General features: G+C 35.1%; 1 protein-coding gene across 1 annotated transcript in view; it reads right to left on the reverse strand.

Annotated features, from left to right (window-relative positions):
• The window catches only part of CSMD3 (CUB and Sushi multiple domains 3), a gene marked incomplete at its 5' end in the record, with an annotated part of 538,890 nt that overhangs the window by 181,749 nt on the left and 343,896 nt on the right, over positions 1-13,245 (reverse strand). The window contains one exon of the mRNA XM_039386640.1: positions 6,617-6,808. Coding sequence (XP_039242574.1) covers positions 6,617-6,808 — 192 coding nt within the window. The remainder of the gene's footprint in view (positions 1-6,616; positions 6,809-13,245) is intronic.

Here is a 13,245-nt window from a genome sequence, read left to right on the forward strand (position 1 = left end):
TTAATTGCAGTCGTCAAACTCAGAGATAGATAAAATAGCTTTCAAGCACAATCAGAGTAAAACAACCACATTTGTCTATGTGATTTTGAGGTTCCTAAAAGTTGTGGGGTTTTGGTCCAGAAATATAAATAGTAAAAAGAATGAAAGTATAAATAAATCTTGTTCTTCAGCATTCCTTATGGAAGACTTCATGTCTCAACAAGAGAATGAGTATGTTTTCTAAAGATTTTTTTTGAAAGAAATTCTTAAAATTTTATTCAAAAAATTCTACATAAGATTTATAAAGACTTATCATTTTGCAAACTAATTCTACTAAGTGATCACCTGCCGTTCCCTGCAGGTAAGTAATTGATCACTCAGGTTTTCTGTAACAGAGATTCTGTAACTGTTAGCTCTAAGGTTATTTAAATCATTTATAGAATCATATAGATCGAGTCCAACTGTAAACCTAACACTGCCAAGTTCACCACCAAACCATGTCCCTAAGTGACACATCTACACATCTTTTAAATACTTCCAGGGATGAGGACTCAACCACTTCCCTTGTCAGCCTGTTCCAATGGTTGGTAACCCTTTTGGTGAAGAAATTTTTCCTACTACCCATCTAAACCTCCCCTGGTGCAACTTGAAGCCATTTCCTCTCATCCTGTCATTTGTTACTTGAGAGAAGAAATGAACACCCACCTCACTACAACTACCTAGTTGTAGAGAGCAAGAAGGTTTTTCCTGAGCTTTCCTTTCTCTAGGCTACAGAACCTCAACTTCCTCAGCTGATCTTCACGAGGCTTGACCCTTCACCAGCTTTGCTACCCTTCTCTGGACTCACTCCAGCACCTCAATGTCTTTCTTGTAGTGAGGGCCCCATAACTGAACACAGGATTCAAGATGCAACCTCACCAGTGCCTGGTGCAGGCGGACAGTCACTGCCCTCACACTGCTGGCCACACCATTTCTGATATAAACCAGGATGCCATTGGCTTTCTTGGCCACTTGGGCACACTGCAGGCTCATGTTCAGTTGGCTGTCGACCAATGCCCCCAGGTCCTTTTCCACCTGGCAGCTTTCCAGCCTAGCTTCCCCCAGCCTGTAGCAATGCATGGGATTGTTGAGACCAGACTGCAGGATCCAGGACTTCATCTTATCGAATCTCATACCATTGGCATGGCCCATTGATCCAGCCTGTCCAGACCCCTCTGCAATGCCTTCCTACCCTCCAACAGATCAACACTCCTGCACAACTTAGTGTTGTCTGTGAACTAACTGAAGGTGTGCTCGATCCCCTCTTCCAGATCATCAATAAAGATGTTAAACAGCACTGGCCCCAGTACTGAGTCCTGAGAAACAACTCTAGTGACTATCAACCAACTGTATGTAAATCCATTCACCATGACTCTGGGCCCAGCCATCCAGTCAGTAGTTTACCCAGTGAAGAGTTCACCTGTCCAACCCATGAACAGTCAGTTTCTCCATGAGAATGCTGTAGGAAATGGTATCAAAATCTTTACTGTACTCCGGGTAGTCAACATTCCCTGAGCAAGGTCCTTGTCATACAAGGAGGTCATGTTAGTCATTCAGGACCTGCCTTTAATAAATCAATGCTGTCTGGGCCTGATCCCCTGATCCCCTGTATGTGCTGCGTGATGGTACTCAAGATGATGCGTACAGAACAAGATGATATGTACAGGTATTATTCAACCTAGTGGGAAATACACACAATATTTCCTTACATCATGAGAAATACTGCCTTCAGCTCTGGGGCCCCCAGCACAAGAAAGACATTGACCTGTCAGAGTAAGTCCAGAGAAGGGATGATCAGAGGGCTGGAATACCTCACCTATGAAGACAGGCTGAGACAGATAGAATTGTGCCTGGAGAAGAAAAGGCTCCAGGAGACTTTACAGCAGGCTTCCAGTGCCTAAAGGGGGCCTACAAGAGAGATGGACAGGGACTTTTGACAAGGTGATTCAGTGACAGGACAAGGGAGAAGGGTTTTAAATTGAAAGGTAAGTTTAGGAAGAGATTCTTTACTATGAGGGTGGTGAAATATTGGAACACATTGTCCGGAGAAGTTGTGGATGCCCCATTCCTGGAAGTGTTCAAGGTCAAGCTGGATGGGGCTTTGAGCAATCTGGTCTAATGGAAGGTGTCCCTGCCTATGGTAGGAGGGTGGGAACTAGATGGTCCATCCAAACCATGCTATGATTCTATAAATTAAATCACAAGTCATTTATGAATTCAAGTACTGAAAGTAGAACACTTTAGTAGATTAATGCATCCACAGTTGCAGTCCATATGAGTGTAATCTTTCTACATTTTACATATTTTTTAATATTAAAAGGGAGTAATGAATAGTGAAACTAACTCAAAACAAAAAAAAATAGAATATTCATTTACATTTTTTTATTAAAAGTCATATGAATTCCAAAATCATCATTTTGTGTAAAAACAGTTAAAAGCTGAAACAACTCCTTGCTCGAGGAACACAAAAATATCATGAATCAATAGTACCAGTAAATGCATAAAATATATCTTCCAGGCCTAGTACAATTTGTTTTGTTTTTCTTAATAGCTGCCAAATACAATTTTTATCACAATAAATCAACAGATATTTTCAGTTGCTGGAGAAAATTTCATTAGCTACAAGGTAACAGACTGGAGAAGTTTCACTTAGTATGAAACATTTACTTAGTTTTACAAGAAGGATAATGATCGCAATTTCTCTGTCTTCAAAAAATTAAAATTGGTATTGTTTAGGAACATCTGTCATTTAATATTCTTTTGTCACTGAAATAAGTAAAATGAAATTATTACAAAACAATATGCATCCTTTAACTGTAAAAGAGGTCCCTGCAACCTTCTCTCTCGTTGAAGTAAAAGTTCATGCAAAAGAGGAGCTGTGAGGTTGTATGGAATGTAAAAGCTGCTCATCAGCTGCAACTACTGTTCTTCAGTATAACCCTGTAGACTCCTTCCCTTCAAGTACTTTAATAGTTCTGGTTGCACTATCTGCATATCTTGGGAATGAAAATTTAAAGATTACCAAAGAGGATATTTAGGTCATTAACTGTAATCAAGCTTCACTGAAATGACCACTAAACTGTATGAGTCTGATGATATTTTTGAGGTATCTTGAATGGATATATGATGATACAAAGAAGTTAAACTGCTATGTCATTGTTTCACACTATTTTCTGTCAATGTCTGCATTCATGGTACTTTCCTGATGTCTTGATTTAGTTTAGTTATCTGTTAGTTCATTGATAGAATATTTTCATATTAGTTACTTCTTTTTTATGTACTTATTCTTTTTTTACACACATTAGCAGTTACATTTTCTGTTTACAGTGAGACTGATTCTTTCATTTAAACTGTCCCAAGGTCTAGTTGATAGTCAGAAAGTCTCTCCAGGGAGTAAACGAAGTTAGAAAGCCAAAATGTATTTTATTTCAAGCTATACCATTAACAGTAGTAAAAAAAATCCAACCAAACAAAAAAAAAATCTTCAATTTTATAGAATATCTCTTAGATAGAATTTTCTTTAGATACATCAATTTCAAGTTATTTTAATTTTTAGTTCATTAGATACTAAGTTGAGAATGTTAACACCATCTAATGAAAAATATTATTACATGATGCTTCTTTTTCCACTCTACCATCTTCTCTAAAGTTCTTCATAGACATTCTCTTTCTCTGTGTGCTTTAATTAAATTTTTGTGTGCTTCAGAATCCATAATTTTCTGGATTTAATGTGTCGAAAGCTATTATTAAGTGCCATAACCTTATTTTTAACTGAGGAGAGACCAGTTCTGAAAATAGAGTTTAAAGAACACCTACCTTTCACAGGTATTGGACATAAGACATAAGACTGAACAAATATAACAACCCCTTTAGAAAGAGAGGCAAATGTCAATACACTATGAAAAATATAATTTTTATGTGTTATGCAGTGAAAACTAGACATAGGTTATGTCAGCCTCTCTTTATAAACCTCTGTGTAGACAGAGTGGAAGCAAGCACTGTGTCTGTCTCTGCTGATCTTAGCATTCATTTTTTATATGGGAGGAAGTACAAGTTGGGTTCCTTTTATTTAAAATCTATTTAATTTCTCTAGAAGGCAAGAAAATATTATTCACCAGTTTTCTGTCATTTATTTATTTATTTATTCTTTTAATTACTTCTTAACAAAACAAAGAGAACATATGTTTTTTCTTTTTTTTTTTTTCTAATATGAGATATTAAATAAAGAACCACAGAAAGGTTTGAGTTGGAAAGAACTTTACATATCATCTAGTCAAAACCCATTGATATGAGTAGGGACGTCTTCAAATAGACCAGGTTGCTGAGAGCTCTGTCCAATCTGACCTTGAATGTTTCCAGTGATGTAATACACGACTCCCTGGGCAACCTGTTTCAGTTCTTCAACTATCCTAACTGTAAAAATTTTCTTCTATATATCTAGTCTGAAGATAAATTTAAATAATCATAATAAAATATGAAATAACTGCTGAAATTTTACTTTATACTAGTGTCATATAGATCACATTTTTAGGAAATCACCACAAGAATTAACTGTTTACAAGATCTTTTACTGAGAAAAACAACAGAAACAAGCAAAAGCAATCCACAATTTAAAAAAGAAATATATTTGCCTATGAATTTCTGAAGAATGTCTGAAGTTTCTGGGAGACAGTCTATACCTCGCCTAAATGTATAGTTAACCTGAATCCCAAAACGACTTTTTGCAAGCCACTATTTTTAATATTGTCACTGAGAAAACTAAGCAAACACAGTCATTTAAGATTCTGGTATCTAGACAAGATTGATTCCAGAAAATCTTTGGAATGGAAAACATCTAGTTATTTTTTGCACCACAGGTATAAGCCAAAGGACTGTCTTTTGGCAAGACATGCTCTCAAATTGATAGTTTTTCAGAATATCTTCAGTATAGAAGAGTTTCTAATTATTATCTTTCATTCAAATGCATGAATAGCTCTTTGTAATTTTCCCATTGCGACTACCTTTAAAATGAAGATGTTCTTAAAATTTTGTTACAACCAAGACACTCGCACAGGTAGGAACAATTAACAAGTACATTTTAGTTTTGAGCATTAATAATAAGGAGTTTTGAAAAGACACTTTGAAGTGTAAAGAGCTAATAAAGTAAATATAGAACATAGTGCAAGTGTACACCTCAGGAATTATCCTTACCTCTTATTCTTCCATCAAAATTATGTTTCTTTTTTCCTAAGACTTTGATAAACCGTGATGATATTGAAGTTATGTGTAGAGTAAGTATCGTACAGTTTTGATTTACAGGCATGGAAAGAACATTAAGGAGTACATTACAAGTTTGGGAAAAAAAATCAATGAACTTCAAGGTGTACTGAACTACAACACACAATTTTGAAATCTCTCAGCTCTAAGGCAAGATTTGCACACTCTACTTTAGTCTATTAGCAGTTCATATTCCCCAGCAATGTATCATTATAGGAAATCAATAGAAGATAACTTCATGCTTGATATTTGGGCAAATAAATCATCATAATAACCATTCTTGCTACTCTGTACACAGTAGGTGTTTGTGCATAAAGTGTGGAAATTACCAGTATTAGGTAAATGGATGCGTGCAGTTAAAAAACAAGTGTATGCATATTTACACATGTGGTAAGGACAGAATGTCAGGTGAGCACTTACATTTAATGTATTTAATGATATCATCAACTCAAGAGTGATAATGATTAAAACTGCAAGTACTGCTTTATAAAAGGGTAATTATTTTTCAGTTGAAAAATATATTTTAAACCCAGCAATATCAAATAAGGTCAGCATGATAGAATATATTAACTATAAAGCCTCTTCCTAGAGCCCTGGAATTCATTTTACTTTTTCACTTAGACACTTACAGATGTTCAGTTAACATTATAAATACATATTTTCACATATAAGAATTATAAGAGATGAACAATAAAATATTTCTTTACTGAAGTCTTCAAGCAAATAGTCTAGACAGTTCTTGTCCTCAAGCCCATACACTCACACTGCATAGGAAAGCATAGTAAGAAGAGTAAGAATAGAGAAAATAACACTTTAACACATTAAGTAGAATAGCCAAGACACCAAGTCATTACTTTAATATGTTTGCAAACACCTGTTTGCAGCCATGCCTGAACAGGGGAGGTGATGTGCATGCATGCTTATGAAAATAGAATGCAGATTTTATTTGCAACAGCTCGGGGCAAATTAAATTTGTTAAAGGAAAGAGAGTGTTTGAAAGCTAAACAGTGCTCCTAGCAGTTGCAATCTCTGGCAAGTTCCTCCCTGCAATGTTTGTCCAAGACTAGCAGGAATAGTAGTCATCGACATAGACCTTCTTGTTTTCTCTGTCACAGATCATCAAAGTATAAATGATACGGTCCTGAGAGGAAAAGGATGAGAACTATTATACTAACAACTACAGAGGAAAGGTTTTGGTTATGTCCATCAGGGCTTTATGCAAAATAATTTCTCAGATGTGCAGTACTTGTATGTTCGTCAAAGCAAGTTCCTAGAGCAGTGTGATTCATTACATCAGGATTTCTATTTTTAGGAAAGCATTATTTGATTTTTTTCTTCATACCTATACAGACTGGTGGGTTGGGCTGCCAGAAGTACCGATTTTCTACCTGAATGCAGGTTATTCTCTCATCTCCTTGAAGTTCATAGCCAGGGTCACACTGAAAAATGACAGTGTCTCCAGGTTCTCTTCCATCCCCATTTCTAGTTCCATTCATGGGGACTCCAGGATCACGGCAGGCAGTGGCTACAGAACCTTCCAGCAAAAGAAAAAATAAAAATAAATTTTTGAAAAAAGTAATCTTTTCAATGCATTTTTGCCCCATTACGTTTTGCTAATCAGGAGGCTCTGAAAATTCAAAATTTTCCTAATCGCTTCTAAAATTTTGATAAATCCTCCAAACTGAGAAATCTGCTGCTTTTATACTATTAATTTTTGCTGCCTCCTTTAGGTATTAAAAGTACCTAATTTTTCTTTTAATTATTTTTGTTTAAATTCTGTGGAGCACTGCAATATGTAAAAAGGAAAGTAGGAGATTTCCTAGTATCCTGGACATGTTGCACTTTTAACTTAGAGTGATTTATAATACGAATAATGGAAAAAAATAATTGAAAAAACAGATTAAGAATTTCAGATTTTTCAAAGAAGTACGCTTGTATACATCTTCAATTCTCCACATATATATATATATGTTATAAATATATGTATGGTGTAACATTTAGGAGTGATCTTGGAAGTAAATTTCATTTATCACTCATATCTATACCCCTGTACATGACCTATCTACAATGCTAGACCTTTATAATAATATCAAAGAAATCACACAAAAAATACACATGGATTTAGTCTGATAGAATAGACAGCTATATATAATGCATAAATACAGATTATTACTAAGACAACACACAATCACAATGACTACAAGGGAAATATGAGAAATTTATAGATATTATCCCCATACTTAATATATTCTGATCAACATATTATTTAAGACATTATGTACCAAAATATGTAAGCTTAAGTAAAAGGTAAGCACTTCAATGTCTATATAAGTAAATTTTATTTCCTACTTATGTTATAGAACTGAAACGTATTATAAATAAACACCAAATGTCAGATTTGCCTGTGGAACTAGTCCCATTGAGCTCAGCAATCTGTGCAACATAAATACAAAGTGGCAGTACTGAGATTTAATTCAGATGCCCTCTTTCTGGGGAGGTAATACCAGCAGACAGTTATCTATTTTTCCAAAATGTGTGGGGATTACATATTTACAATTTTTTTTAAGAGCAAATCTTGGTCTATATAGGTTATTTCTTTAAAAAAAACAAAAACACAAGTACCTTTCTTTCCAAAACATGCTTAACACAATATAAAAGAATAAGATCTATAAAGTCATGGGGCTTTTTATGGAGCTGTTTTTCCACATAAGAAATACTGATTACAGGGGGAAAAAGTCCCCAGAAAAACATCCTCATGAAAAATCAAGTATGAACAGAAGTAAGGGAAATATTTCCTCCTTAGTCCCCAAACATTAAAGAAATATTTCTTTAAAATGTTAACTACTGGATAATAAATGAAAGATAATGATTTTTTTAAATGGTCATGTAATTTTTTAAAATTTCTTCTTTAGACACAATGGTCATGACTATTGTTTATATCTTTAAAGATGCTGCTGAGTTTTAATTTAAAAAAAATATTACTGAAATATGAAATTACTAAATTCATTGCACTATACTAGCAGAATAAGATACTGGATCTAGATTACACTGGAATAAAATGTCATCAAATATGAAAAGGGTCAGATCAGAAGTAAAAGAAAAAAACCCTTGAAATAAACTTAGACTGAAGCAAGTAGTAAAACCAGTCATATATTTATCTGCATCCCTCCCTGCTGAGAACACAGGACAAACTGCATTTTTTGATTGGTGTTGACCAGTCAGAGCAGTCCACATTGGAAAGAAACTGTGTTGTGCCCACTTAAATACTACCTGCCTTGAATTTTGCCATAAACAAGAAAAACACTCCTCTGATTTATCTAAAACATGCTGGTATCAATTCCAGAAGAATGGGGGCTGATACTTACCCAGAATTTGTAATCAGTCTTGGAAGGACAAAGAGACAAAACCGTTGTTATAAAATTTGTTATTGTCTGTAAATCACACTGCTCTTACTAGATTGCATTGTTCTGCAAAGAAATTGTGTATGGCTGAAAAAGATGCTAAGGGGGCACACAAACCTGTTTAGAATTTCTCATACAATCTGGTTGGGTGTTTTAATCACTTAGTAATATCTATGCAAATTAACTTTATAATATGAGATCTATATGCCAAGCTTATAACCTTTCCCTTATTTGCCATCTTGCATGCTTGCATGCTTGCTCAACCTACTTCTTGCTCTTTTGGCTCTGTAGCCAAATTGGTGAAACATGGATTGGATACGTGATGTATGAAAAGGATGGAAAACAGGTTGATCTGCCAGGTTCAAAGACTGACCATAATCCAAACCCTAGGCAAGAGCTGATTAGCAGCAGTGTCCCTCAGGGGTGGATGTTGACTTCAATATTCATTAAAGATGAGGACAATGAGACAGAGTAAACTCTTGGCAAATTTACAGACACTGGAGGATCAGTTTATATGCTCTGGTGCAGGAATGCTGTTTAGGGAAGTCTCAATAGGCTGGAGAAAAAGCCTGATAGAAACTTCATAAAATTCAAAAAAGGAAATGCAGAATCCTGCACCTGGGACAAATCACTCCCAAGAAACAATACTAGAAAGCAGCTTTACAGAAAAGGAACAGAGAAGACAAGAACTCTTCTAGGGAGTGTGTATACAGCAAAAGCACAAACACAGCGTTTAGAAGTTGCAACAAGCAAAAATCCAGCTGCATAAAAGAAAACACTGGTTCACTGTGAGCGTGGTCAAACATCATGATTTTTGATTGTTGTTGTTTTTTTTACAGAGGGGTTGTTTTATGTCCAACCTTGGAGATATTCAAAGCCAAACACAGGCTGATCTGTTTGACTAGAGCATAAGTGGTAGAGTTCTTTGTTATTAAATCAATAAAAAGAATACATCACATTTTATTCTATCACAATAACTGGAAACTGAGAGTATGGAAAAGACTTACGGTCAAATTGCCTTAAATAACTAGTGAGGTACAATTTGTAAATGTAATCAATTACATTGCCGTTAAAATACATTTTTGATGGGAAATAGACAAACTCCAAAACGTGTCTATTATCTGGTATACGCAGCACGATCAGTGCAAGAGTAACTCTATGTGTAGCATAAACCCGTGTGTGATCATATGAGAGCTTTTTTCCTCTAATGAAGGTAGAGAAATGCAGAAACCTGTTTTATTTTTTCTTTGGGCACTGTTAGTTTAGAATAATCACACTACAATAAGCCAAACCATTTGTGCTAGATTAGGAATTCAAACAAACAATTCTTGATAAAAACTCCAGTATCATGACAGGGATGAGTGGGACTAATTTTCAAACTGTTCAATGGGTGAGAGATTATTGAACATATTAGACACACAGAGCTTGTATGACTTTCTACATGATCAGAGTGACAGAAAGTGTTTCAGTGTAGTTATTACACACTTCTGAGCTGAATGTGTTCATGAAATATAACTTCAGATTGTGTCTGAGTTTACAATTGGGCATGATTTTGGAGCAATGAATTGTTTTCATTTGCATAAAACTAAATTGGAAGATTCATTTCTGAACTACAGTAGAACACTTTGAACTATCCATGAACAGTGTTGCCAGCAGTAGTTCAGTACCAGCTGTTTCAATCTATATATCAGTTCCACTTGGTCTACGTTATTTGCTAACAGAGAAATAACCAAAGGCCCCACAAGTGAGACTTAATATCTCAGATATTCATATAACACATTCTCTAATGCAGACTTTGAATATGAGACCACCAATCCTACAGAAAACATGTGCCCATGCTCAGGTAGAAGTAATACTTACTCTGGAGAGTTACTTATCTTATCCCATTCCTGCTCTATGACTCAAAGGAAGTGGGGTAGAACCTTGTTTTGCAGTTTCATGGCAGTCAAGCCATGCAAAAAATTCAGCTCCCCTTCCCCCCCACAACTTGTTTGGATTTGTCCTAAGAACATTCATATGAACAGATGCATATGTTCTGAGTAGCTGAGAGAAGGGAGTATCTTAAATCATCTCTTTACTTGCTGTACAATACTGTGCAAATGCTCCTACAGAGCCACTGAAGTTGTTAAATCCAGAAAAGGTGTAAACACAGATCTATCTACAAATGTCCTTAATGTGGGATATAAAAACATTTTGACACATCTTTTTAATAATAAGGCACAAAAATACATTTAAGCCCTAAATCAGATAATTAAATATTTTAAGTTGATAATTCCTGTCTCAAAAATAAGTTACTGTCAGAGTCAAAAGGTTTCTGATAGTTTATAAGCCTAGGCAATTTAAGATGTGACTGAAATGTCCTAAAAGGACATTTCTATTTTCATGCAGGAAAGATACTTTGAAACATGGCATTAAAAGTGTGACAAGGTTGTAATAGACTACACCGATGCTGGGATCAATATAATAAATGTCTTGAAATTTCTTGCTGTTAACAGTGATTTCTAAATTTAATGTTCTAATGCATGCCAAGTCCAATATCAGTAAGGAGTCCTAATCCCCGCCCTGAAGAATTAGGGAAGATTCTTCTCAACACAGAATCAGGTCAGAAGCTCTAAGCCTTCCAAATTTCAAGCTCTCCATAGCACACAGCATGTTAAAAAAAATTAACTTCTTTAAACCAACATGTTCTTCCAAACTCCTATCACTTTAAATAAAGACTTTCCAGTATTGCTGTTCTTTCAAACTTGCACCAGCCTGAACCAATCCTGACAGATTGCACCTTCAAAATTCGAGCTGCCTCAGAATCCATGTAATACCTTTACCCGTATGGACACTGCAGTCTCCCTGCATCTCTAACTCTGTTTGAGAACCAGGTCAGCTTGGTATTTGCTACCTCAAATCCAACCTTCTATACAACTTTTCCTGAAAAAGAAATAATAAAATATCTACAGCGTTTTCATTGTCTTCTACCGACAGAAACATTTCTGATAAATTTTTTAATCTATTTTTAACTTTTATTTCTGCTCTAGATCTAACAGGGATTTAGGAGAATAGTTGATATAATTCTTAAGTAAATTCTAACCACAGACTCTGTTTGTTGATTTTTCATGACTTCATAGATTCTATCTAAGTTTGTCAGTCATTGTTTGAAGATTAAAATGGGAAAATATTAAGAATAAAGTACAGAATCTGAATTTCATTTGGGACAATGTACCCCTTTGAGAAACAAAGTTTAACATATTGCACAACCAGGGTTTTCTATGTTGTCTGGGCAGGTCTTTGTGTTAAGGAGCCACTCAGGTAGTCACACTTGCACCACCAGAGCTGGGACCAAGGCCCCTTTGCAGCTACACACCCCACACTCACACAGTCAGACCAGGTTTCCTTCCTGGTTCAACCCTGGGTTTCCTGTAGTAGGGTCTCAGATGTCAACTAAACTTGTTTTAAAAGTCTCATTTACACTGTAACCTGGTATAGTGTCGTATCTTTTTTTTGGGGAGTGGGAAGAGTGGACATCAGTTCTTTCTTAAGGGACCAATTTCACTATCAGATAGGTTAGGTGTATAGGTAGGTTACCAGATAGGATAGGTTATATATCTTACTACCAGATCCATTTTAGTTCTTAGACAGATAACAAACACAGGTTTTATGAGATAACATAATTTAATTTTTTCTTATTATTTTTGTTTTTGTCAATTTATACTAGTTGTTAAAACCATCCAAAGTACTACACTTCTTTTACCATTTCTTCCTGGACAACCTCATGAACTATTTTATTCCCAGTTCATAAGTTATCATCTTTTTCCATAAACAGGAACTCTTCAGTTCAGAACATTTATTATTTCTTAAGCATTTACTCATAGCTTTGGCATTGAGTATGAAATCCAGTCCCAAGTAAATTAATTGACATATGGGTTTCAGATAATTTCTAGAACTCAGCAGAAAATGGATACAGTGACAATATGTAATCATGCAGGCAATGCATTCCAGATGGAAAGAAGTGTTTTGAAAATCTTAATTTCATTTAGATTGCATGTTTGGGGCTTGATTTTTTTTTGGAACTATAGGGTTTTTAAAGCTTTTTATACTAGATCATCCTTATGTCAGATGGCATACTTCTTTATGTGTGCATATGAATACAGTGAGATAGAAATAGCTTCTCAAAAAGAAGAAATTATGAGGATCTTGGACCACACACAAGGGCTACTCATGCAGTGAAAAATCTTACCAATGGTCATTCAGTTCTTAATACCATTTCTACTGAAAAGATCATTAAGATGATTTGAGTGAAAAAAAATCTCTGTTTAATTTGATTCTTTCCAAATAGTGTGCAACCTGTTTTGTTGCAACTGTTAAGGTTATGGTTACACAACAGAGGACACTGCTGGTTAGTCTTGTCCTTGAATAGAAGATCTCTGAAGAGAAGGGGAGATTGCTTCTGTCTTAAAAGTTAAATTTTCTATTTTGTATTTCAATATCACAAATTGTATATATATTACATTATAGCTTTGCAGTTTCATAGCCCTATTAATATTTTGGTAGTTCTTAAAGATAGGGCCAAATTTGGAGC

This window comes from Pipra filicauda, unplaced genomic scaffold (assembly GCF_003945595.2).
Source record: "Pipra filicauda isolate LSUMZ 115617 unplaced genomic scaffold, ASM394559v2 scaffold497_size843975_pilon, whole genome shotgun sequence".
Taxonomy (NCBI): Eukaryota; Metazoa; Chordata; class Aves; order Passeriformes; family Pipridae; genus Pipra; species Pipra filicauda.